This window comes from Genypterus blacodes, unplaced genomic scaffold (assembly GCF_046128005.1).
Source record: "Genypterus blacodes isolate CSIRO-AG114 ecotype Tasmania unplaced genomic scaffold, CSIRO-AGI_Gbla_v1 ptg000008l_1, whole genome shotgun sequence".
NCBI classification, from domain to species: Eukaryota; Metazoa; Chordata; class Actinopteri; order Ophidiiformes; family Ophidiidae; genus Genypterus; species Genypterus blacodes.
The window spans coordinates 3,582,228-3,609,088 of record NW_027466822.1 but is presented as its reverse complement, the minus strand read 5'-3'; the positions used below and the strand labels follow the sequence as shown (position 1 = coordinate 3,609,088).

The 26,861-nt window shown below is 42.0% G+C and overlaps 1 protein-coding gene across 9 annotated transcripts; it reads left to right on the top strand.

The window, feature by feature from the left end:
- Positions 1 to 26,667, top strand: pikfyve (phosphoinositide kinase, FYVE finger containing). 9 transcript variants are annotated; one of them, XM_076156421.1, is made up of 44 exons: positions 1 to 100; positions 2,035 to 2,231; positions 4,442 to 4,606; positions 5,865 to 5,974; positions 6,898 to 7,069; positions 7,285 to 7,492; positions 8,474 to 8,500; positions 8,677 to 8,766; positions 8,855 to 9,011; positions 9,095 to 9,252; positions 9,422 to 9,533; positions 9,807 to 9,972; positions 10,548 to 10,712; positions 10,889 to 10,948; positions 11,038 to 11,167; positions 11,655 to 11,835; positions 11,912 to 11,986; positions 12,372 to 12,479; positions 12,608 to 12,748; positions 12,905 to 13,031; positions 13,246 to 14,138; positions 14,773 to 15,189; positions 15,363 to 15,443; positions 15,529 to 15,629; positions 15,711 to 15,782; positions 18,239 to 18,410; positions 19,395 to 19,573; positions 19,741 to 19,854; positions 20,030 to 20,138; positions 20,404 to 20,558; positions 20,897 to 20,993; positions 21,696 to 21,753; positions 21,844 to 21,972; positions 22,055 to 22,175; positions 22,908 to 23,003; positions 23,105 to 23,185; positions 23,272 to 23,372; positions 23,462 to 23,518; positions 23,613 to 23,789; positions 23,953 to 24,056; positions 24,145 to 24,273; positions 24,413 to 24,674; positions 24,789 to 24,863; positions 25,094 to 26,667. In XM_076156421.1, the coding sequence occupies exons 2-44, from the start codon at positions 2,048 to 2,050 to the stop codon at positions 25,207 to 25,209; spliced, it is 6,432 nt and encodes a 2,143-aa protein (XP_076012536.1). In that variant the 5' UTR covers positions 1 to 100; positions 2,035 to 2,047; the 3' UTR covers positions 25,210 to 26,667. The 9 variants fall into 9 exon arrangements, with proteins under 9 accessions (XP_076012536.1, XP_076012560.1, XP_076012552.1 ...); XM_076156445.1 differs by having other exon boundaries at positions 9,807 to 9,954; positions 25,094 to 26,666; XM_076156437.1 differs by having other exon boundaries at positions 23,272 to 23,366; positions 25,094 to 26,666.
- Positions 26,668 to 26,861: the final 194 nt, after the last annotated feature.

Here is a 26,861-nt window from a genome sequence, read left to right as displayed (position 1 = left end):
GATTAGTTAGGTCTATCTGTGTGTGGATGTGTGGAAGTCGGCTTTTCGGAGGTCCACTGTTTTGTTGAATACAGTGATGTGAAAGTCAGAGAATAGACAGGTAAGTTGTAATTTTAAATGCTGTTAAATGTTTAGTTTGCCAATTGCCAAGTGTTCTTTGTTGCAGTCAGCCGGCTAGTTAGCAGAGGAAGCTAAATTTTATAATACACACAGCTAGCTGGCTAACGTGAGATAATCACTTACAGTGTCCTGTCACAAGCTGTAGGCTAAAGAAAACGAGTCTCATGATCGTTGACAGAAATATGATTTTGAAAAAGTGTAATGACCACAAGTACAAAATGCACTGTTATCATTGCTAGCTAACGTATATACAGAATATCTAGATAGTTTAATAGCTAACTGTGGGTGTGCCGACTCAGTAGTAATCATTTTAACTGGTGACTTCTGCCCTGGATGCGTCGATGTTTGACGTTTGTTTGACCCTGTCAGTGTTTCATTGTGAACTAAATAAATAAACAACCAGAATTTAACACTGTGCCAATGAAATCCGTGTCGTCCTATTAATAATTATCGATTAATAAAACGAGAAACCTGTCGTGGAGACTTATTCCCCTGCCTCTTAGGCTAAAGTTAACATGGGGCACATCTGTATCATTACACTTCCAAGTTCTGATATTGCGGCGTGTATTTCCAACAATCCCCCAGCACACTTAAGTGAAAGATAGTGTCCAGATGTTTGCAGTTTTATGACGCGCCCCCACAAGATGTCAGAAGCTTCTTTGTAGCTTTGCCACACGGCCTGTTATGATCACATGATGAGCTGGATAATGTGATGCAGCTACTTCTGCTATGTTCCGCTACACCGTTAGCTGAGATGACGTCCATTAAAAACGTTTCATTTTGTAACATTCTTGAACGGGTAAGAGCTGACTCTCCTGTTAAAGTGTCTGGTGACATTCTTTGGTGGTAATTTACTTTAATTGTTGGTTCATAAGCCCATAGACGAGAGGTAACTATTAGGCAGGAAGTGGTGTATGTAAAGTTAAAATTAGAAAATGTACTCTGCTGCTGATTTGCTCTTTTTTAAATACTTTGAAAAAGCATAGACTCCATTATGTCTAGATTATATTTAGATTTCAGGGCGTGGGTGGGTTGAAAATACTGTTAATGAAGATGAGAGCAGGTTTATTTGCCAGATTGTTTCTCTAAGGAAGGACAGTTATTTGAAATCACGTGTTCTGAATGTCAGAAAAATGAAAACAGTGCTGAACATTAGAAGTTAAGTCTCTGATTAGAGCAGCCAAAAGGAACGTTTCTTCATGCTGATGGTGTGAAATGGAGAGCATGAACAGGAGGACACCAATGCATATTTAGATTGTTTCACATTTGCTGATAACATTAGGGCTGCACCTAACGATTATTTTTTTAATGATTAATCTACAGATTATTTTTTCAATTAATCGATAGAATATATTTATTACGCAATATAGCAATTTTTTCCCCCAAATAAATATCTAATGTATCCCGTTAATATTTTCATATTTTCTTCAATCATCTTCTCTTGAAAACAAAAAAACATAACAGATGAAGAAGATTTTGGATGCGTTATTCCACAAATAGCCACCTTTTGACTGATAATCTCCGTTTTACAATCCAACATATTGCTTGTTCAATTCAAGTAAAAGTGATCAAGCGCAATCTGCATTCAACAACAAAACGCAAGTCAGTTTGCGCTGCGATCAGACAGTCTGACGGGGGAGACGCAGGTCAGGGTTCATCCAGATGGAAACAATTGTCATTTTTGTTTTCAATGCATGTATAAGGTTTGTTTCCTTCACTGGTCTGTATAATGGCCACACGTTTTCAATCATAATGAGCTGACTTGCAAAAAGACAAACTCTGAAAAGATGTGTGGGAATGTAGCAAATTAGCATATCAGAGAATGAAGGAGCAGAAGTTTAAGGGTATTTGTAGTAGTTGAAGTTAGATTAAATAATGATACATACTTGACATATGTCTTCACCTCTCTACTAGGAGTAGCAGCGACATGGCTGCTGATGACAAGTCCTCATCTTCATCCTCACTGGACTGGAGCGTTGAGCCGCCTGTCATCTCATCCACAAGCCCGTCCCACCTGACTCACTTCAAACCACTGACACCGGAACAGGATGAGCCACCTCTCCGCTCCGCATACAGCTCATTTGTCAACCTGTTTCGCTTCAACAACAAAGGTCAGGGAGGGGAGAGAGGGGTGGGGGGGAGAGAGAGAAAGAAAGAAAACTATTCAATATTTGAGCTGTGTTGTGGCTGAGAGAATGTTAAAAAAGGAAATGCCCACTTTTGTTTTGTAAAAAGGGAGTAGCTTATTTCAGGTGCATCTGAATAAATTTGAATATCGTGGAAAAGTTAATTTATTTCAGTAATTCAATTCAAAAGTGAAACTCTTATATATTACAGATTAATTACACACAAAGTAAAATGTTTTAAGCCTTTATTTGTTTTAATTTTGATGATTGTGGCTTAACCCCCTAATTCAGTATCTCAGAAAATTAGAATATTGTGAAAAAGTGCAATATTGTAGTCTCACAGTGTCGCACTAATAAACTCAAATCCCCTGCAAAGGTTTTCTGAGCCTTTAAATTGTCTCTCAATCTGGTTCAGTAGGCTTCACAATCATGGGGAAGACGACCTTATCCTAATTTCTTGAGATGCACCTGTATGTGCTTTGGTGGCTTCTGCAGTTAAGCTGAGCAGACCAGGCCCAGCTAGTAAATTATTTGTTTTTGTGGAATAACATGTCCAAGCAAGTTTTAAACGTCTATTGTTTGGAACCTGGTGCGCTTCATGTAGGTACACACTTGCACAGACACACACTCAAACAGGCAATTTTGTCAAACCAACAGCATTCAATGTAAACTTGGTTTTACTAATGCGGCTGGACGGTGACTTTGAACACAACATGCACAAGCTCAACAATGTGCAACATAGGGTGGGTTTCATCAAAGTCTTCATTTTTTTCATAAATTTGGTAATGCTGGTGGTAACGCACTTCCTCATTACTTAGTTATTCTAATGCCGCAGGGGAAGTTGCTATCTATCTGTCTGCCTGCCTGCCTGTCTGTCTGTCTGTCTGCCTGCCTGCCTGCCTGCCTGTCTGCCTGCCTGTCTACATATATACATACATATTTACATACATATATGTATGTTATCTAACCTGCATCACAGTTGTTATAAATGATTTAGCATATCAACTGCATCCATTTGAGTGGAGTTGCATAACATTGACAACAGGGTGAGTGTGTAATAACTCACTGTTCATATCTGGGCTGCACCCATGTTTGTGGCTTTGGATTACAACAGCACCGACTTAACTCACCTGGTTGAGCTCAGGCGTTCACCTTTCTCCCAATGTGGAAACCCAATTGGCATTATGTGATGTCATATCATTAGATATACATTATTGATCCCAAAATAATGGGAGCTGCTGACAGAAGTGTGTTGAGGTGGAAGGCTAGTCTAATGAAATAACAACTTTGAGTTCAGGTCTGAATGAATGAAAGTTAGGCACCGAATGAAGGAGATTCTACAAAACATAACAAATATATCAGGAAAGAACAGTATTCAGACTTTAAGCTCTACTTGAAGGAAAACAACCTTGTGAGGTCATGTGATAGTAATTGAAACTGCCCGGCTCAGTGCCACAAGCAAGCGAGCCACATGATTCGCATATTTAGTGCTGTGTCTGAAGTCCTGCTCTCATTCCACCCCTCCCCTCATCAGGCAACACGGCTCTGAATCTCTCTGACTTCATATCCACGGTCATGTGTTGTAGTCATATTACAAGAGGAATATTGCACCTTTTGTCATATCTTGGTCTAATATTCAAGATAGAAATTTGATTCAAATTAGGAATGATCAGTTAGTCAATGAGCTGTTTCACTTTTGTGTCATGTTAATAGAAGTCTCCCCCTAACAGTCCCTTCCATCTTATGTATGTGTAAACATGAAACTAGGGACATTTGAGTTGTGTCAATTTCTTATTTACTCGAGCTCAGTTCCTGTTGGAGTTTTTTCTCTTGTGATCTTTGAAATAATAATGTTATAATCTAAACCAGGGGTGGGGAACCTTTTTCCTTTCGCAGGCAATTTTGATGCTGCCATCAGCCCTCAGGGTCCATACTAACACATGACAACAGGATAGAGCCTCAGAATAGACTCTTGTGGAACACTAAAATGAAATTTAGCCATAGAGGTTTTTGAGAAGGTTTTATCTGGGAACAAGGGAGTATTAACTACACCATTTACTTTACTACTACTATTTGAGGGTCCCTTCTCCTCTGTGCTCCCTCTGTTCTCCCTTATCATAACAGATTTAGAACCTCAGTGAATTTCCCTCTCTAAACCTTCTTCTTTTTATCCTTGTGTGTCCATGTTTGTGTAGAGGAGGGACGGCCTCCCTCGATGGTTACAGAGAAGACTGATATGCCATCCCCTTCTGCTCAAAGTGAGAGAAGTTGGACCACCCGTTCTTCCCACTCTATCCATGGTACAGGAGCACACCGGAAACAACACGCTGACCTCCTCAGACGCACTTCTACGGCTTCTGGTATGATGCACGTAGGCAGTACATGTTGATTTTGAGCCATTGTAGCACATTTTTTGCTTATATGTTTACGTGTATTAGTTTTGATGCCTAATCATTCTGGAAACAGCTGTTGCTTTCTAACTCTTGCAACCGCTTTCTAGTGTAGTGATAATTATGAGTTAGTCTTCCAAATATCTTTACATCCTGAACACAGGTCAACACTGTGTTATGTAGTGTTTAAGTTATTGTATATGCCTTTCTTTTTCTTAAAATGATGAAAAATTGCAGATGCCTTTGGTCTTTTGCTTCAGTTGATTAGATCAACTCTATTTTGAAACTCTGTTTTGAATCCTCTGTCTTGGCATTTGATCTAATCTGCGGCCGCTGATAAAGCAGACTGTCGTCTATCGGTGTTGTTCATTAACATTTAAATCCTTCATTTAGATGCAGTGTTAAGACTGAGTAACCCTCATTATCATGCTAAACTTTTGGGGATTTTATTTTATATGTTGTTGTATGTTGTTGAATCACACTTACACAGACACACACTCAAACAGGCAATTTTGTCAAAGTGACAGCATTCATATTAAGCCTGGTTTTACTAATGCGGCTGGACAGTGACATTGAAAATGTACAACATGCCTCTTTAACAATGCAGGAAGTAGATAACAAGCAGGTCTTCCTGCTGAGATGTTCATGTTTGCGCGGGAACGTAAATGGCAATAATGTCAGAAAGATATATTGGAACCAGGCCATGTAGAATCTTGTGGTAAGAAGTAAGACCTTGAATCAGCCCTGGCACTGATGGAAAGCCAATGTAGCGACACTAGAACTGCTGTGATGTCAAATCTAGGTTTTAGTCAGGACTCTTGCTGCAGTGTTTTGAACAAGCTGCATTTCTTTCAGAGCAGAGGAGCTCAAGCCAGAAAAGAGGACATTACAGTCGTCCAATCTGGAAGTAACAAATGAAAGCATGAATTCTGCCTTGCTAAGGAACGGTCGGATATTACGGATATGAAAATATGCAATCCTCGCAATATTGTTAATATGGCTGCTGAAGGTTAGGTCATTGTCAAATGTTGCGCCCAAGTTCACTGTTGTGGAGCGTCAGATGGGACTGTTGTCAAAATTCTCTAAAAGGTTCGAAAGTTTCAATCTCTGCTTCGTCCTCTGAACCGTGTGCTCGACTGCACTTGCCCTTATTGACTTGTTCCGAAAGAATGGCCTCACACGAATGATGTATTGAGTTTTTTATGTGGGTGTGCTTGCATGTTTTTAGAGGGCCGCAGGAAATCAGAGACACCTCTCAGCAATCATGATCCTCGCACAGCTGTGCAACTTCGCACTGCACTCAAGAGACTCAAAGAGATCATGGAGGGGAAGAGCCAGGTATGGATTGATTTTTGATCTTACATCAATGTTGGCTGTGTAATTTTGTCCTTGTTTCATCCATTCTTTATTTCGTTTGGAGTGTTACTATTTCTTTTATTGAAGCAACCCTTTTTCATGACAGTGCACATAGTTATAGGACATTTTAGAGATTGTTTTTTATACAGAAAAAGGGGGAAAGGGAGAGAGAGATAGAGAAGGAAAGAAGGTTGTATTTTTAGTATTATTGTTGTTGTTTAACTTTTTTCGAAGACCCTGAGGTAAAATATGTAATATGAGGTACAAGTATAATGAAATTGGAACAGCAGGAAGCCACGGCCGCTGGAGTTTGTGAGAACATGGCACAGTAGCGTGGACGCAGACTCCAGGATGGCATCAGTGTGGCATTTCTTTAAGAGTGGAGTGCACTGGCTGTTACTATGCGCTTCACTTCATCAGCAGGATAATAACTGCAGCTCAGTCAAAAAGTCAGGGAGGAAAGATGGACACCTGCAATGTCCTGGACCAATGTCACACAATGCGGTGACTTGATGACTTCAGGAGGAGGCTGTTTTGGCATAATGCTACTATATTGTATGTGAGAACAGGTTAAAACTTGCCTGTCAAAGGGTTTATACGTATATATATGAAATGTGTTGATTACTAATACATGTGATGCAAATACAGTTTAAATAATGACAGATTTCATAAAGATGAAGTCTGTGTTGGACTGAAACAGGTGTTACTTTTTGTTTGATGGTGTCATAGCTTTACCCACTATGAAAATGATGAAATATCATAGTGAACATAGAGGTGTGATGCTATTTGACCTGACTGACACATAACATTTGATATTGTGTTTAATGAATACCTTCAGTATTTTTAGTCATGACACTTCAGAAGCCTTGGGATTATGAAGCTTTGCGGTTGTTTTCCCCCTTTAGGACAGTGATCTGAAACAGTACTGGATGCCGGACAGCCAGTGTAAGGAGTGCTATGATTGCAATGAGAAGTTCACCACCTTTCGCCGTCGTCACCACTGCCGCCTGTGTGGCCAGATCTTCTGCAGTCGCTGCTGCAACCAGGAAATCCCTGGCAAGTTCATGGGCTACACAGGTAAGTGCTATGCAAGATGTGTTAGCTATGAATCTGTTACAACATGCTAGGACATCACCCTGTGAACAAAACTTTCGACTGTTGTTAACTTGTACAGACCATCCTTATTGTCAATAACATCCTCCCCTTACTCTTGCCCCTTTACTTCCTCTCTCTCTCTCTTTTTACTTCTGCTCATGTGTCTTCTCTAACTCTGCTCCCCCTCTTCGGTCTAGGAGACTTGCGGGCCTGCACCTACTGTCGGAAGATAGCTCTGAGCTATGCTCACTCCGCTGACTCAGGCTCAATTGGTGAGGACCTGAGTGCCTTGTCAGAATCTCCCTGCTCTGTGTGTGTGTTGGAACCCAGTGAGCCACGAACACCTGTGGGTGGGCGTAAGGCGAGCAGAAATATCTTCCTGGAAGAAGATCTCACCTGGCAGAGGTAATCAAAGACATACAGGCCCAAATCAAATTAGGAAAGGACACATTGTTGCTATTTGATTCTTGAGCTTATAAGATTATTATGTATCTTATATTAAAGTTGGCTTTAGTATATTGATTCAGTGCTCAGTGCATATTGATTGCATGTTACCAACTTCATTTTGACCAGGTAGAAAGACAGATCCTTCATTGTCAGCTCTTGCGTCCTTGCCTCATGCCTCTGCTCTTGTGCATCCATCCATCATGAAAGCTGCCAACAAGCCAAAACCCTTTAGTTTCAGAAATATTTTAATTGTGCTCATGATGGATAGATGCCAACTGTGTATATTCCCCACTTTTTCCGTTTGCCCATTCTCACAATGCATATATGTGCTTGTTGTGTACCTTTTGGCAGAGGTTACTGTGAAGACACAAGTCAGACAAAAAAAATATGATTATTGAATAACTTAGAGGAAGTAATAAGAAATGCATCCATTACAGTCCAATGTTCTAAATCATCGTAAAGTGTGTGATAGGTTAGAGCAGTGGTTCCCAAAGTAGGGGATCGGAAGAGTACCGCCTCAGATAAATGAATGAGGCGATACTTCCTCGTCTCGCTGCAGGAGAATGAGCGTCCAGATAACATGTATTTGGATCCTCTGTTATGAAGTCTGCGGTCTGTTTTTACTGCAACTCTTCGTCCCATATTGTTTTACATCACCCCCCCTGCAGAAACAGTTTGGGAACCACTTGGTTAGAGCACAAGGATTCCAGCTATGGATGCACTTTTATTTTTTCAGTAACAATGAACAGATCTGCCACATTCATTAATGAATGTTCAAGGACATTTTTCTTTGTATGATCATCCAGCAATACCTGCATTTTGTAATCCCACGCATGTTTCCCCATCAAAGCAGCTACTGCCTTTAAATCCGTGATGTCTTTCTGCTTATTTTCTCAACTTGCCTCAAAGAAAATGTTTTTCCTCTCTCTCCTGGCATAGAAAAACTCCTATTGGGATGAGAAAGAAGTGAGTGTTGCTTTTGTTTCGTTCATTTTTTCACATCTGTTCCAGCTTTAGCTGTCCGAAAGTGGAGTCTTACGCTTTCTAGCTCTGTATGGGTGCGTTCAGTGACCATACATGACTCTTGGATGTCAAACAAACAGGAGCAGAGAGCATAAAATGTAACTCTGTGTGTGCATTAGTATGATTCATCAGGAGTCTCAGAACAGTGGCCTCAGTTCCAGACTGTCAACACTACAAGAGGACGTAGGCAAATCACCTGCTAGGAAACGGTCAGTTACTGCAGTTTGATCCAGCTTGATTTAGCTGCGTTTGGTCCGGGCACAAGGGTCACACTGCGCCCCCCTTTGTCTCCTGCAGGTCCTCAAGTGTGACAAACCTGTCCCTCGACCGCGCCGGCACCTCTATGGTGCCTTCTTATGACAGCTCTGTCAGCCCGCCCACTAGCCGAGCTGTGATGGCCACCAAGGGAGGCACCAAGCAGGACCACAGTGATGAGGAGAGGAAGATCCTACTGGTAAATTATTTTAAAATCCACTTTTGTTCATTTTGACTCTGTCAAAACACTGAAGTATATCTGGTACTGGACATGTTCTCCAGGATTCTTCCCATCTGAAGGACCTGTGGAAGAAAATTTGCCACAACAGTACTGGGATGGAGTTCCAGGACCACAGGTACTGGCTAAGGACCCATCCCAACTGTATTGTGGGAAAGGAGCTGGTCAACTGGCTGCTGAGGAATGGTACTGTCTCCACCAGGTAGCAACTCATTTGACTACAGATTAGTTAAGGGATGTGTGTGGTATATACAGTATGTCTTTGGAAGTCATGCTATGTTAATATGAAGCCATTGTGATAATATTCAGAATTGAATTCAAGGAAAAAAAAAAGAAGAATACTTTATCTCTTAACCGTTCCTTCATTGCAGAGCCCAGGCTATTGCCATTGGTCAGGCTCTAGTGGATGGTCGTTGGCTGGACTCTGTCACCCACCATGACCAGCTGTTCCGGGATGAGTACGCTCTCTACCGCCCCCTCCAGGTGACAATCTTTACCTACCATGATATACAGCACACACTGAGAGATAGATATTTCAACCTCATATATACATCTCTGACCTCCAAATACTTTTACTACACAATCCATATTTCTTTATTTGTCGAAGATAGACTATTTATTCCATTAGCTTTCACACATCCCGTGTTCACACTTTGATTCAACACTGCAACACAAGAGGAGCTAGCTGCCATAACGATTGATGCCTTCAGTGAAGTGAAATATGCTGATGGTGACTTCTCTCTGTCTGGTCTCCAGAGTACAGAGTTCTCAGAAACACCGTCTCCAGACAGTGATAGTGTTAACTCTCTGGAGGGACATTCAGAGCCTTCATGGTTCAAGGACATCAAGTTTGATGATAGCGACCCAGAGCAGCTTGCAGATGAGAGCGACTACACCATGCCCCGTACGTATTGCATACCAGGTTATTTAATTAATCTTGTAATGTTGCAGTTATAGTCATATTATGTTGGCTTAGGTCAGGGGTGTCAAATTCGTTTTAGTTCTGGGCCAAATTCAGCCCAATTTAAACTCAAGTGGGCCGGATTAGAGGTACAAGTTCATATTATAAATGTTTACTTTTATTTAACTTTCTTTTTACAAAACATTAATGAACAACCTGAAATTTAAGTAAAACAAGTGCAATTACAACAATAAACAATAATAACAATAAGGTATCTATAAACCAACTTCATTGCCCCATTGCATCATCTAGAAATGATTTGAGTTGATGATGAGAGTTTCATTCTGCCTGCACAGTTACAATTTGCTTTCACTCACAACAATACAGGAGAGAAATAAAAATAATATATAATAATGTGCTTGCTATATGGAAAGAAATGAAAGACAAATTATAATAAATAAGAGAAGTAAAAGGCAAAGACTCTGATGTTCGGGCCTTAAGTTTGACACCTGTGGCTTAGGTCCTTCATCTTTTCATAGATGGCCTCTGATTTTGTACCGTAACATAAAATCCTAGCTGACATGTCTCGTGTGCAGACTCTGCCAGCCCCAGCAAGAGGACGTCTGTCAGCAGCTTCCAGTCAGCAGTGGACAGTGACTCAGCGGCCTCCATCAACCTCAACATGGAGCAGGACAATGTCAACTTCCACATCAAGAAACAGTCAAAGTATCCACATGTGCCTCCTGCTACTGAACAGAAAGGTAAGCATGCACATGCACACACACACACACACACACACACACACACACACACACACAAATCCTGCATTGCTCCGGCATGTGAGACCACATTACTCGTTTGTGTATTACTTGACAAACAAGCTCCTTTCTCTGTTTGACTTTCTATGCGTCACTCTCTTCCTCTTCACTGTTGGCAGAATTTCTCGTATCTGAAGATGGAGGCCAAAACATTGTCATAAGTGACGCCTTCATCAAAGGTATGAACTTCATATGTACTTTATTTAAACAGGCAACATAATTGTCAAACTTGCAAAGCTAAATATTTTTTTTTTCTGTATTTCTATAGAGTCTTTGTTTAACCGTCGCGTGGAGGAGAAGGCCAAAGATCTGCTGTTCACTCCTCTGGGTTGGCATCATAGCTCTTTGGACCAGCTGAGGGAGGAGAATGGAGAGAAGAAGGCCATGGAGAGGCTTCTGTGAGTGGAGACTGTCATACTGTTTGTATATTGTATAGTGTCACTAACTCTCAGGTAGAAATGTTATTGTGACTACATGATGAGAGACGTATTGTTATTGTATGTATCATTTTACATCTTTCTGCATGACTGTGTTTATATTAGGTCAAGATTTTGGTCAAAAGATGTGATGTGTATGGAGATTGATAGATTTTATTGTCTTTAAATTTGAATTTTTCATGATCTGTGGGGAAAAATGTATACTTAACATATACACTTAGTGGCCACTCTATTTACTTCTTTCAACTCTGTGGTCACTCTCTTTCTTTAGTGGTGCCTCTGTGTGTGACTTCACTACAGTCTAACACAGCCAGAATATATAGCTTCAAAACTTACTATAGAATTTGAGATAGAGGGTAGTAAGAGACCTTTATCGACAAATATCACACAATGTCCAACCATATCAAACTCATATCTATTGCCTTCTCGCCTCCCTCCGGTCTTTCAGCTCTGCCAACCACAGCCACATGATGGCGCTGCTGCAACAGCTGCTCTACAGTGAGTCTCTGTCACTTTCCTGGCGGGATATCATTGTGCCCGTGGTCCGACAGGTCGTCCAGACTGTACGGCCTGATGTTCGTAACTGTGACGATGACATGGACATTCGACAGTTTGTCCACATCAAGAAGGTCAGACGCCATCTTTTCGGGGTCAGTTAAGCTGTAGTTGACAAGACGTGTCACTAAATCTTTGTTTGTGGTTTAGATTCCAGGTGGGAAAAAGTTTGATTCATCTGTGGTAAACGGCTTTGTCTGCACCAAGAATATCGCCCACAAGAAGGTAGGGTCAGCACTTCTGTCCAACAAGAAAGTGACAACCGTTTGTTTCCATGCTTAGTGCAGTTAGACTGATTGACTACACAATACATACTACTATTTTCTCAACAAATTATGCAGTTTAGATGCTTCGCTATGAAACATTCCATTGAAAAGAACATAAGGGCTAGATTTATAGAAAAGCTGAGTATTTGAATCAATATTGTCTGTGTTTACTGATCTCATTCTCTGAATTTTTGATCATACATGTAATGATGAAAGAATTGCTTAATGTGGATCTCCCAGTTATTTACATATTGTGCCTCTTTGTTGTCAACACACAGCTTGTATTGGAGGTATATTTCGCTGAAAAACAGCCTTAAATTGAACCAGCTCTTTTCTGTAACCAGATGAACACCTACATCAAGAACCCCAAGATTCTCCTGCTGAAGTGTTCCATTGAATATCTGTACAGGGAGGAGACCAAGTTCACCTGCATTGATCCCATTGTACTACAGGTACATTACATCAGAGTTACCTAGAGATAAAGTCATAAAGTTTGCCCTGTCATTTAAATTGCCCTTTTTTTTTAGTAGTAGTAGTAGGAAAACTAAAACATCAATAATTCTTTTATTTAACCCCTCAGGAACGGGAGTTTTTGAAGAACTATGTGCAGCGTATAATGGATGTCCGTCCCAATCTGGTGCTGGTGGAGAAGACGGTGTCACGTATCGCCCAGGACATACTGCTAGAGCACGGCATCACACTCGTCATCAATGTCAAACCTGTTAGTAGACCATCCACACAAATATAGCTTGTGCATTAGCTGTTGTTCAAATGTAATAATGGTTAGAATTTTCACGTCATTTATACTTTCTGTATCATTATTAGCTCATAATATTGACTTTGCCTGACCACTGACATTATTCATTTGTCACCATAGCAAGTCTTGGATAGAGTGAGCCGCATGACCCAGGGCGACCTCGTGATGTCTATGGACCAACTCCTCACCAAACCTCGTCTGGGAACCTGCCTTAAGTTCTATATGCAGCCGTTTACACTCACCAGTGGTGGGTAGCACATCTCAACTCTAAACATTGCTTTTCTCTATAAATTACTGGGAGCAAGCAGAGCAGCCGTCTGTGATGAATAGCTTTAGCATAAATCAGTGGTTCCCCCTCTGATCTATGCTAAAGCTATGCAATACCTCTGACTTGTGTATTTTTTTTGTAAGTCACTGCAATCGCCACCATAGTGCTGTCATTAAACACTTTGTCTTTCCAGATGAGGTGAAGACTCTGATGTTCTTTGAAGGCTGTCCCCCTCAGCTAGGATGTTCCATCAAGCTGCGTGGCGCATCAGAGTACGAGCTCGCCAGGGTGAAGGAGATTATCATGCTAATGGTGTGTGTGGCCTACCACTCCCAACTAGAGATCTCTTTCCTCATGGACGAGTTTGCTATGCCACCCAGCCTTGCCCAGAGTACGTCCTTCCCCTGCCTGCTGGAAGGGACCGCTGCAGAGGAAGTAGAGGGAGCAGGGAGTGAGAAAGAGGACAATGTAGAGAGTCAAGAGAAAACTGTTGGTCATGGGCCTTGGCCGGAAGATGCCATGCTGGGAGTAGTGGCAGTAGCATGTGAACCAGAAGAGATAAAACCTGGCCCACAATCTCTATGGAAAAATGAAAAGACAGACCATTTTGAAGCATCCCCACAGTCGCCCTCCTCCCCCATCCATGAGGAAGAGTCAGGGAACACTGAGACAGTGACCTCCACTCCATTTTCCAGTGGCCCTGCACCACCTCTGTCTGTTTCTCCTCCTTTTCTCTTGGAAGAAGATCAGGAGATGGAGTCAGACACTCTCATCAGAGAGTCAGAGGGGGGCACAGACGAGGAGAAAAGCTTGGAGAAGGGGGACTCATTAGATATGCTGGAAGGAGAGGGTTCAGAAACACCTACTCCTAGATTGTTCCGTGACCCTCTGCAGGATGACACAGGTCTGTTTGTGGCAGAGCAGGTTGCCTCGTCGGATGACCGCCTTAAGTCCATCTCTGCCGTCTTCAAGCAGGAGCTCAAGGATATCATCCTGTGCATCTCTCCCTTCATCACATTTCGAGAACCGTTCCTCCTCACTTCTGCCGGTCTCCACTGCCCCAGCAGAGATTACTTCCCTGAGCAGGTACCCGGCTTTTTATCTATTCAGTGGCAATGAAAGAAGACAAAGCCTGCAGGTTCATTGGAAATTCTAAATCTGTCCGTTGGTGTGAATGTGAGAGTGAGTGTTGTTTGTCTCTATGTGCCCTGCGATGAACTCCAGGGTGTACCTCGCCCTCGCCTGTTGACAGCTGGGATTTGCTCGAGCAAAAACCCTGCCACTATGGAGAAGCGGGTACAGACTATTGATGGATGGATGGATATTGTAGACATTTCCATCCTACAGTCACCCCATTTGTCAGTATGGTACAAATATAGATACAAACTGACTGAGAACTAGGTCAGACTGTTAGTCATAGTGAATACAGCTAATGATATCATAATAAAAGCCTTTGCTATGCCTCATACATTGCTTTTATTGTGAGCCATCCCTGGTAAGTATTTACTGTGCACTAAGAACATGTAGATTTGCCAAGTGCAGATGTATAAAGAATGATCCTTGGTAGAGGGGTCTACATTACAGTTTGGGTTTAATTAAAATGCAGGTCAGATTGGCAGGATCTCTACTGTATTGTTTCATGGTTTACTGAAAAATCCCTGCAGTCAGTATTTCCTTTGTTCACAGTGGGCATTACACCTCTGTCCTGTCTTTCCTGTAGGTCTACCTTTCCCCACTCCTCAACAAGGATTTCAAGGAATTGGATGGACGCAGAAAGCGACAGCTCCTCAAAGACTCCGCCCCTTCCTCCCTGGTCAGCGGCCAGACCAACGGGGGTGCGCCACTGCGGCCCATCGATGTCCTGCCATGCCACAGTCTTACAAGCAAACGCATTGTAGAGCAACTGAGCAGCAGCCAGGATTTGGCCAAAATGGTTGCAGACTACAGAGCCAAGGGAGGCCGCATCCGGCAAAGGGAAGCCACCGACCCCTTTAACGCTATAAATCCCACAGCTACTGTCACCGGCCAGAGCAAGGTGGGAGACCGAGAGTGGGACCCACCAGTCAGACTACCAGTGAAGGCTGAGAGCGAAGAGGAGAAGCTGGGCAGACAGAATGATATAAGCTGGGCCACCAAGGTGAGGCCAACTTTCAATTTCTTATCGTGTGGAACATTTACAATACAATGAGCTGTCCTTCTGCAATCTGCCACAGCAATTTGTTAACTTAGAGCTTTTCATATCAAATGCTCTAGGTTAATTAATTTCATTTAAGGACAAATCATCTGACCTGTGTCCATCATCTCATTCAGCCAGCACTGGTTTCAGAGCAGTATAATCTGTTGGTGACAAGTGGAGCCCCTCCCCCTCACCTGCCATCTGTGAGGCACACTGTGAGTGGCATGGTGTGTCCACTCATGGATTGTTGCGGCTCCACTTGCCTTGCTTTTGACTTTTTGTGTTGATATTGCCTTTTAGTTGGACTGTCTGACTCCAGTCAACCATCAGAGGCTGTGTGTGCTCTTCAGCAGTTCATCAGCACAGTCAAACAACGCCCCTAACCCCTGCGTCAGTCCATGGTTAGCTGCTCATATCAACTCATTGAAAGCAATATCCACAAATGGATTTCAGTCATTAATTATTACATTTTTATTTTACAGGATTGTCACAATGGAGTTCTATGGAAAGAATGACCTCTCTCTTGGGGTATTTTTGGAGAGATACTGTTTTAGGTAAGACAAAAAAGCGATACATTGTACATTTATTGCTGTGATTACCAACAGACTTCAGGCTCTCAGCCGCCTATCAGCGTTTTCCACTATTTCACGTCTTTTTCAGGTAGAATACATTTCGAGATTTTTCAGCCTTCCCCATGTGTGTATTGCATCTTGTTTAGAGTGGGATAAAGTTGAAGCTGATTGGCTGAGAGCCTTGCATTCTCAAATCAGCTTCTGGACTTTTCAAAAACATGTTTGACAAAAAAATGTGACACTTCACAAACAATAGTCTGGAAATCTGGAAAACAAAACAACCACCCACCCAAACAACCAATTAGCAAAACAACCATTAAACAAAGAGGGCTCAACACAGGAGCACCAGCTCTTTAGGACATGACTCAGCAGTTCACCTACACTTGAAGGACAAGGAACAGTCCTTTGAGGACAACAATGTACACAGTGAAGACAAATTTGATAGAGGAGTAAAATAGGCCATCTATGATCATCACAACCAGGAGGACTAATTGAGAGTATCAAAAACCCTGACTACGACTCCTTAGGTTAAAACTTGAGAATCCTCACTAGTCTCCCAGAACTGAAGCCTTTCGAATGGGAGGTGAAACGTCTTCAAGCCTTGACCTGCTTGCCCTTATCAACTTTCCTTGGAAATCACTTCTAACACCTTTCTCAGACCTTCACACTTGAATCTTTCACGCACTTGTTCAGCATTTGGCAACAATTTCAGTCACAGTGCATTTTTAATTGATTTTTTTTTTTGCCAAATATTTTTATTGGAGCTAGCATACAACAACAACATAACAATGAGGTTATAGAACATTTTTTATCTCTAGTTCATTCAGGTTTGATGGTTTCCGAGCATGGACAGCTCTCTTTAAGTCACACCACAGATTTTCAATAATATTCAGGTCTGGGGACTGAGATGGCCATTCCAGAACGTTGTACTTGTTCCTCTGCATGAATGCCTTAGTAGATTTTGAGCAGTGTTAAGGGTCGTTGTCTTGTTGAAAGATCCAGCCCCGGCGCAGCTTCAGCTTTGTCACTGATTCCTGGACATTGGTCTCCAGAATCTGCTGATATTGAGTGGAATCCATGCGTCCCTCAACTTTAACAAGATTCCCAGTCCCTGCACTGGCCACACAGCCCCACAGCATGATGGAACCACCACCAAATCTTACTGTAGGTAGCAGGTGTTTTTCTTGGAATGCTGTGTTCTTTTTCCTCCATGCATAACGCCCCTTGTTATGCCCAAATAACTCAATTTTAGTTTCATCAGTCCACAGCACCGTATTCCAAAATGAAGCTGGCTTGTCCAAATGTGCTTTAGCATACCTCAAGCGGCTCTGTTTGTGATGTGGGCGGAGAAAAGGCTTCCTCTGCATCACTCTCGCATACAGCATCTCCTTGTGTAAAGTGCGCCGAATAGTTGAACGATGCACAATGACTCCATCTGCAGCAAGATGATGTTGTAGGTCTTTGGTGCTGGTCTGTGGGTTGACTCTGACTGTTCTCACCATTCTTCGCTTCTGTTTATCCGAGATTTTTCTTGGTCTGCCACTTCGAGCCTTCACTTGAACTGTGCCTGTGGTCTTCCATTTCCTCAATATGTTCCTAACTGTGGAAACAGACAGCTGAAATCTCTGAGACAGCTTCCTGTATCCTTCCCCTAAACCATGATGGTGAACAATCTTGAGTTGTTTTGAGCCTCCCATGTTGCTACTCTTCAGAGAAGATTCAAAGAGGAGGGAAACTCACAATTGCCTTAAATAACCTTACACCTTAAACCTTAAATACTCTTTCTCATAATTGGATTCACCTGTGTAAGGAGGTCAAGGGTCACTGAGCTTACCAAACCAATTTTGAGTTCCAATAATTAATTCTAAAGGTTTTGAAATCAATAAAATGACAACAGTGCCCAAATTTATGCACCTGCCTAATTTTGTTTAAACAATTATTGCACACTTTCTGTAAATCCTATAAACTTCATTTCACTTCTCAAATATCACTGTGTTTGTCTTCTATATGATATATTTAACTGACTTTTTTTATCCTAACAACCAATGATTTATAAAGGAAAATCATGAAAATTAACAAGGCTGCCCAAACTTTCGCATCCCACTGTATATCTCTACTTCTATTTCCCTATAGCAATTTCCCACGGGATAAATCTTATCTTAAATGCATTTCCAACATGGTAAACATTATATCAAAGTAACCAGACTGGTAATTGTGTAAACTCGTGCAGAAGAAAAACATATGGCATATTTACTTCCAGATACATTTCAGATAGTCTGGCTTTGAAGAAATGTACCCTGTGTAGAATCTTAAACTGAATGAGTGCAAGATGATTTACATGTCTTGAATGGTTAATGAAGAGTCAGTGAGACACATTGTTGACACAGCAGAAGCTTACATGCATGTTCTGACAGTAGACTTTCTCTGCTTTTTTCCAGGCCCTCTTACCAATGCCCCAGCATGTTTTGTGAAACTCCCATGGTGCACCACATCCGTCGGTTTGTGCACGGTAATGGCTGTGTACAGATTGTATTGAAGGAGCTAGACTCCCCCGTACCTGGTTATCAACACACAATCCTCAACTACTCTTGGTGCCGCATTTGCAAACAGGTCAGTAGTTATTCAGGATTAACAAAGTTTGTACATGTAATACTTTTCATTTCTCTTTTTTCTTTTCTCTGCTAAAAACTTTCTGTAAAATTTTGTACCGATACCATACTTTGTTTATTCCTTCTTACTTTGCCAAGTATAACCATTTTTTAACCCCTTTTCTTTTAAATGAGTGTGTATGCTGCACCTGTTTAATCCTGCATTACCATGAAAAGCTGTTTTAAGAATTTTGCCTGAATAACAACTCAGATCAGGTAAATCAGATAAATAAAATGACTTTAAACTGTCAATATCTAGTCAAAGAAGAAATTCATTAGCTTAACATTCTCACAGATCAATGATGCTCAACGTCTGGGGGGGGTTTACCGGAAAGGCACAAAATTACAATATACAGTTAAGCTTAACTATTTAATCACTAAATAAACACTAAAATAGCTTTATTTAAAGTCATCAAAAATACTCTGAGGTCACCCAAACGCCTTTTAGACCGTCAAACATACTAATGTCCAATAAATGCAAATACTACACGTAAGCTGTGAAGTCTTTTATAAACAGTAAACATTTAAACTCTCTTTAAGCATTAAAAAAAGTACAAAAAGGAAATTGAATATGTAGGTTGTAGAATCAATACTATGACATCATTCATTCTCCACAGCAGGTTATCTTTTCAGGGTCACAGGGTTCTGGATCCCGGCGAGAGGCAGGTCGATCTATACGCCGTGGATCGATCACCAGCCCATCACTATGACAAATTCATATTGATATTTAGAATTAGTATAATAATTCAATTCAACTTTATCTATTTAGCGCCAAATCACAACAAATGTTATCTCAAGGCACTTTTCAACCTAATTATTAGAAAGTGCCACCACAAGACTGAAATGACATAATGACATCATCAGTGTTCAACATTTCCTTTTTAGTGGAACCATTTCAACTGATGTACGCCACGTTTAAATGTTTTCTCCCTGCCTTCTCTTGTAGGTGACACCCGTGGTGCCGTTGTCCAACGACTCGTGGTGTATGTCTTTCGCTAAGTACCTGGAACTGCGTTTCTATGGACACCAGTACACCAGGAGAGCTAATGCCGAGCCCTGCGGCCACTCCATCCACAAAGACTACCACCAGTACTTCTCATACAACCGGATGGTGGCGTCCTTCAGGTTGATCAGATTTCCCCTTTTTCCCTCCCAATTCAACTATTATTTCTTCTGATAAGACTGGCTGGGAAAAACAAACGATTTGGATAAGAGCACAGTTTTATTTATAAGAAATCTGATTGATGGATCTTTGACACAGGAGTTCCCTTTTCTCTCTCTCTCCTTATCAGCTACACGTCCGTAAGGCTGCTAGAGATTTGTCTTCCTCGTCCCAAGATCTTCATCAGGAACCTGGGGCCTTCGAAAGCCATTTTGCAGCAAGATCTCAAGGACTTCTCTCTAAAGTAAGTAACCACGAGGGCCAAAGCTCCTATTTTTTTGATACATCTCATTTTGGAAACGTGTTTGTTTGCAATCTGTTTCATTTGTTATTTTGATGTCTTTTTGTGTTCAAATATAAGTCAAAATCATTTCTTTTTTTTAATATTGATACTGTCCCTCTGCTGTCTACTCTCTCAGAGTGTCTCAGGTGTATCTGGCCATTGACGACCGCCTCACTTCCCTCAAGACAGACACTTTCAGCAAGACACGAGAGGAAAAGATGGAGGACCTCTTTGCACAAAAGGATGTTAGTTCTTTTCTCTCCACATATATTTGTGTTGTCAGGGTTTCTATCAACATCCCTTTTCGTCTTCAAGCTTTTACCAACAGTCCAGTTCCCTCAGATTTACTTTCTCCATTGGATACCAGGACCTGGATGATGCCAAAGAAGTTCTAAAAGCTGCTTTACTTATGACGCCACCAACAGTTATTGAAAAGTTCTTGAATTCAATCATGGCATCAGTATAGAAACCACTCGAGGTGCCGAACTCATAACATGTGTCTGTGTGTAGATGGAAGACGCAGAGCTGCGAAGCTGGGTTGAAAAGCTTCAGGCACGAATGCAGACTTGTGGCCTGGACTCCCCACAGCAGCTCCAGGCCGTTGTAGAGTCACTGGTTGTGAAGAAACAGAGTCTGTGTGAGATGCTGCAGTCCTGGAATAACAGGTCAGAAACACTGGTGATGTCCTGGGTTTTGTTTTCATGTTTAAATCCATTTTTTCTTCAATTGCTGTTGCATAACATACTTTGGATATCTGCCAGTGCAATGTCATCTAAACATACAAATCAAAATGTCCTTGCCGTACCCACTTCTTTCTTTTAGTTTTCAGTGATCATTGGCCGACTAAACCAAGCTATAAGTAGTACCCTGATTCTTCTTCTTCACTTTCCCTTCCCACCCTTGTGTGTACATGTGAGCTGTTTCACATCTAAGCCATGAGATAAAAGGGAAAAATGGAATTGAGCGTCAAGTCCTCGTCTTTTTCTGTCTGACCAATCCCCAGGCTGCAGGACTTGTTCCAGCAGGAGAAAGGCAGGAAGCGTCTGTCTGTCCCTCCCAGCCCAGGCAGGCACAGACAGACCACTGCTGATGACAGTAAGGTCAGTCGCATCATCGATTCAAAGTTTTCTTCACTTGCGCTCTTCTTTATTTGTTGCTTTGTCTTCCATCATGTTGATCTGTGTCACAGTATGTCCACAGAAAGTGACTCAGCTTTTCTTTGCCATATATTTTGTTATTGACGACAGCATTGGATGACATAACAATGAGAAAATTCCTGTTTTTGCGATTTTCTTTTTCACTAAAGCATAAAGAAAGCCAGTTTAGATGACGTCACTATTGTGATGTGTGTGTCAGACGTATCAGTACTGTTAGCTTGCTATATGACATCATTTTCCATTAAAGTTTATTAATTGAAAATTGTGTCTGATAAGAACAACAGATGTCCATGCTGGTTAGCTAACAACCACGGAGAGTGACAGGAAACAGCATCAAAACGCATTATGTACACCACAGGCACTGAGGAGAATGTGAAAAAAAAGGGGAAACCCACCCTTAAACCAAGCTTCCCCATCATTCACACACCCCACCCTGGCCCCCTGGGAAAGAAGAGTTCAGTTGCAAATAAAAGAAAATTACAATATTGCATTTAGTAGCATTTACGGAGAGTGACTGGCAGAATTGTTAAGTACGATATGAAAGGTTGCCATTTGTGAAAAGACATCAGTGTGTCCTGTGTGTCCAGTTAACACCTTAACAAGGAATTAAGGTTACTTTGATCATTGATGTCATCGTTTCTTCAGAGTGCCCTAGATTCCTCTCCTCGTAACCCCTCTCCTGTGGTGCTGAATGGGGAAAAAGGTGAATCAATCAATCTCACTCCAACTTCCTGGTCTTCTGTATGACTGGAGTTGAATGTGACCTTCATTGGTGTGTTTAATGTTCTCCCAGAGGATCGTCACCTCAGCACCCTGCCCTCAAGCTCTTCCTCCCTGCTCCCATCGCCCGGGGATACCGGTGCTGAACTTAACCTCGCTGGACCTTCCTTCGCTGAACAAGACTCTCTCAGCATCCCAGAGGGTACGGCTACGCTAAAACTCTACAGAAGCCTCAAAATCGAACTTTGGTTCATCTCCGATTTGACCCGTTTCCTTGTTATCAGATGTGTTTGACGGACACCTGCTTGGCTCCAGTGACAGTCAAGTGAAGGAGAAGTCCACCATGAAGGCCATCCTGGCCAACTTCCTGCCTGGGAACAGCTTCAACCCCATCCCCTTCCCATTGTAAGTTACACTCATTCTGGACAAGTGGTGTGTGTGTTGAACCTTGTTCCCCAACCAATATAATGAACCCAGCTGAAGTATACTAGAATGTGTTAATACTCATTGACGTAAACCAGGGGGGCCCGATACGTCGGTCGCCAAGGTAATGTGGGTAGATCGCATGGCATTGAAAAAAAGTTAGCCTGTCGTTAAAAGTTAGCCGACGACGGCAAGTGCGGCGGCAACGGCACCGGCATCGTTCTGCAGTACTTAACGGCACCGGCGCCGACACCGCAGTGACGCCACCACCGGCCACTTCACCTTCCATCACTCCCAGCATCGCACACTTGCCCCCCAATCAGACCGATCAGCCGTCCCGTATTGTTTTATATCATATATTAGATTAAATATTCACATAAACAAACTGAAATTGACCTGACAGATACGACTTCAACCAGTTTCAACTACAATAACTATGATAATAATGTAATAAATATAATATAACTGACTTGGTGTTATTCTGTGATGATGAAGTGTTCCCTTAATGTTTTGGAGCAGTGTATATCGCCACAAAAGAATATGAAATAAGAAATAAGCAAGAATACATCTACTTTGAAGGCACTGATAGCGAGGTGTCAACATGTTATATAATACAATCATTTATTTTACTTTAAGTATTTGACTTTCATAAAGTACAAACCTGCTGGAGTGTAACCCTTTATTACCAGGTTTTGATGTGAAATGTGTTGTCAGTGACCCAGATAAGCACTACCTGATGTACGAACATGAGCGGGTGCCCATCGCAGTGTGTGAGAGAGAGCCGAGCTCCATCATCGCCTTCGCACTCAGGTAACCGCCCCTCCTCCTCCTCCTCCTCACGCATTTCCCGCTCAGTATTTAAGCATCTGTCAACCTCATTAAGTACGTGTGTGATTGTGATCACCCTCTAGCTGCAAAGAGTACAAGACATCGCTGGAAGAGCTGTCCAAGGCCTCGAAGGCAGGAGGGGATGAGACCCCACAGGTCAACAGGTATGCAACCATGATGAACTCAGATGAACAAAGATCTTTAGTTTGTTTTTACATCGTCCTTTAAGTTATTTATTATCTCTGGTTAGTGCTGGAGAGAGTCGAGCCAAGAGCAGCCCCTCCAAGCCCACTGAGTCGGCCTCCTCCCAGCTGGGCCGCAGCACCATGGAGACGGATCCCCTCAGTAGGCGTCAGTTTGTCATGTGACATTTCATTCAGTGTGGAATCAGATTATAATCTCATAATGAAATCCTTTTGTTTTTCATTATTATTGTTCAGATCTAGACTCAGCAGATAAACAGAAGAAACAGAGCCTGAATCCACACATTGAGCTACGTGAGTGTCATCATCCAACCTCCCCCCATGGCGCACTCTTTTAAATTACGGAGGGCAGTTTGTCATTAATTGTTACTCGCTGTTGTTTCCGTAGAGTTTTCAGATGCCAATGCAAAGTTCTATTGCCGGGTCTACTATGCTGAGGAATTTCACAAGATGCGTGAGGAGATCATGGAAAGCATGGAGGACGACTTTGTCCGCTCGCTGTCCCACTGCGTCAACTGGCAGGCTCGGGGCGGCAAGTCTGGAGCCGTGTTCTACGCAACAGAAGGTGCTTTCCAATGATAATAGCAATGCACCAGGGCTCTCAGTATAGATTATGAATGTATGTAGGAGCTTGAAGACAGGGAATCATTTTGTACAAAGTGAACACGGTTTCTGCTTTAAATCCCTTTGGTTGCTAACTACCTTATCTTCTGCCTTTGTCCTGTCAGATGACCGGTTCATCCTGAAGCAGATGCCCAGACTGGAGGTCCAGTCCTTCCTGGACTTTGCACCTCACTACTTCACCTACATAACTGGAGCCGTTCAGCAAAAGGTATAGATAAGAGTATGGTTGTTTCTTACTGTACTACTTGTTAAGTGTTTGGGAGAAGTCAATAGAATCTGCCCTGTTTGTGCCACAGAGGCCGACCACACTGGCAAAGATTCTTGGTGTTTACCGGATCGGTTACAAGAACTCCCAGAACAACACGGAGAAGAAACTGGATCTGCTCGTGATGGAAAACCTTTTCTACGGACGCAAAATGGCTCAGGTTAGATGCTGTTAATGCAACCAACCTTCAGTTCAGTTAATAAATCAAACAGAATGCTAAGGAAAAGTAGTAGTTTTATAACAGATCTAGATGTGGATGACGCTAACAGGCTCGCGCTCATGTCCTCACCTCCATGTAGGTGTTTGACCTCAAAGGCTCCTTGAGAAACCGTAACGTGAAGACGGACTCGGGGAAGGAAAGCTGCGAGGTGGTTCTGCTGGACGAGAATCTACTGAAGCTGATCCACGACAACCCGCTGTACATTCGCTCTCACTGTAAGGCCATCCTCAGAGCCGCCATACACAGCGACGCCTACTTCCTCTCAAGTCACCTCATCATCGACTACTCCCTGCTGGTGGGGCGGGACGATGCCACCGATCAGCTTGTAGTCGGGATTATCGGTGAGTCGAGGAAGATTAACACAACATGACATATTTATACTGCTGTTTTTGTCACAACAATGAAGTTTAAAGACTTCACAGTATGTTGATGCTTTCACTTACATGTTTCCACAGACTATATTAGGACATTTACATGGGACAAGAAGCTGGAAATGGTCGTCAAGTCCACTGGGATACTCGGAGGACAGGGTGAGTCTGAGCTCACAGTTACATCCTGTTATTATCCATCCCCTCCAAAACACTTACATTGATATCCAATATGTGAGAAATTGGGCTGTGTCAATGTTTCTATTAAGAACCTCAAAGTGCTGAAAGATTTGTACCGAATTCATTAACATGTCTATGGTCTATAAGAGCCTTAAAAACAACTGCAAACAATGATTAAGATAAGAAACGCAATGTTGTGTTTGTGTCTGCAGGCAAGATGCCCACTGTGGTTTCTCCTGAGCTGTACAGAGCTCGTTTCTGCGAGGCCATGGACAAATACTTCCTCATGGTACCCGACCACTGGACCAGTCTGGGCATCAACTGCTGAGCGGTGCGTTCATGTCCCTGCACAGACTCACTGGAGATGATTGTGGTGCAAGCAGTACAGCGGCATCGTCAGGATCATCAGGATTTGTTTTAATCACTGGGGACATGTTTCAATATTTCCAAATAATATTTCTCTCTCTCTCTTTGAGCTGTTTCACAAAGGGTTTATTATTTTATTGTGCCATGAGTCTCTACAAAGGACCAAGAGTGAGGAAATGCTCCATTCTTGCTTAAGAAATTAATGTAATTTAAAATTTGTAAATATACAGAGATGGTGTAACTATTAAAGGATTATTGACTGTTATTGGTCAAAGCTGTCACCTGTTTATTTGTAGTGATTCACTTTACACACTCACACTCATCATCTGCAAAAGCAAAGGCCTGTACTCCAACACTGAATTAAGCTAAAATAAGCTACTGCAACTAAAACACTAAAAATGACATAATGCCTAACATACTTATTGATCACAGATATTATTCACTCAACAACATACAGCAGTGATACCGAAGACAACTTGTATTTTGCTAATGAAGTCAAATCAAATCCATCTTTATTTAAAGTGCATTTGGCATGAACGGTTGGTAAACTTCATAGAATCATAAAAAGAGGACAACACACACATGCTCCTCTGATGTGATATATGTATGCCGCATGTGACTGCTCCATCTTGTTCCTATAGGCTCTACTTTGTCAGACGCGCCCCCCTGTTATGGGAGTGCCCATGTCGCCTCATTTCCTGTTTTCAAGCTAGTTTATGTAAACGTATGTAAATGAACCTATACACGAGTATGTGGTCAGGCAGTTTGGATAGCATTTAGCAATTCTACCTTTTTTTCATATTATAGAGGAGCACATACCTCCTCAAAGGCCAAAACAGTGAAAATTAACCAGTTATTGCTTGGACCATGACCCCCTCCCCTCCCCTCCACACAGAACTACATTTTCTGAAGACGTACTCGATACAAGCTTTTATCCAAAGTGACCACACATTGACCTATTCATTCTCTGATGGCGGGGTCAGACCATGCAAGGAGCCAACCTGCGTACTCACCATATCTGTTTTACTTTGACCACAACCAAAAGTCATAGCACATCTCCCTTTCATGGTATGTTTGGTTAAAGAACACCCACTTAACTTTGGCAGCCAATTACTATAAAACTATAATTCAGTGAAATGTAATTCAAAATTGCAGAAATGGACATTGTCTATATTAATGTGACAATATTGATTGTTTGACTTATGTTCAAAATTATAGGGTGAAATTTAAAAGTGGTTGTTACAGTGTCACCATCAGGCTGACAGGATCATGTCCACCTGCCCACCAAGTGCCATGAAAATTGGTTCTGTACTTTGAAAATGACTTCTGAAAGGACAGGCAGAAGGACAAACCAACATGGGCTCCTTGGCAGATAGGTCAAACACATAGGTTGTGAATTGCTGCATTTCCAATCAGTCCTTCTCTTCTGGTAACATGTTGATGTTTGGCCAGCATCCACAATGCATGAACATAAATGCTGGGTCCACTTTAAAGACAGCAATGATTAAACCTTTCTTTCTTTGTAACACATGAGGGTTGACAAAGCAAAAATAATACCCATACAACAAATCTGAAGTCAATTTCTACAACCGTAAGTGTGCAGGAAGTTTTCTT

What these genes read in the sequence shown, in the direction of transcription:
- pikfyve (XM_076156421.1), top strand. Translation starts at nt 2,048, where the DNA reads ATGGCTGCTGATGACAAGTCCTCATCTTCATCCTCACTGGACTGGAGC. An exon ending in CCGTACGTATTGCATACCAG is followed by an intron (nt 9,973 to 10,547) that starts GTTATTTAATTA and finishes TCTCGTGTGCAG; the next exon opens with ACTCTGCCAGCCCCAGCAAG. An exon ending in TGGGATACTCGGAGGACAGG is followed by an intron (nt 24,864 to 25,093) that starts GTGAGTCTGAGC and finishes TTGTGTCTGCAG; the next exon opens with GCAAGATGCCCACTGTGGTT.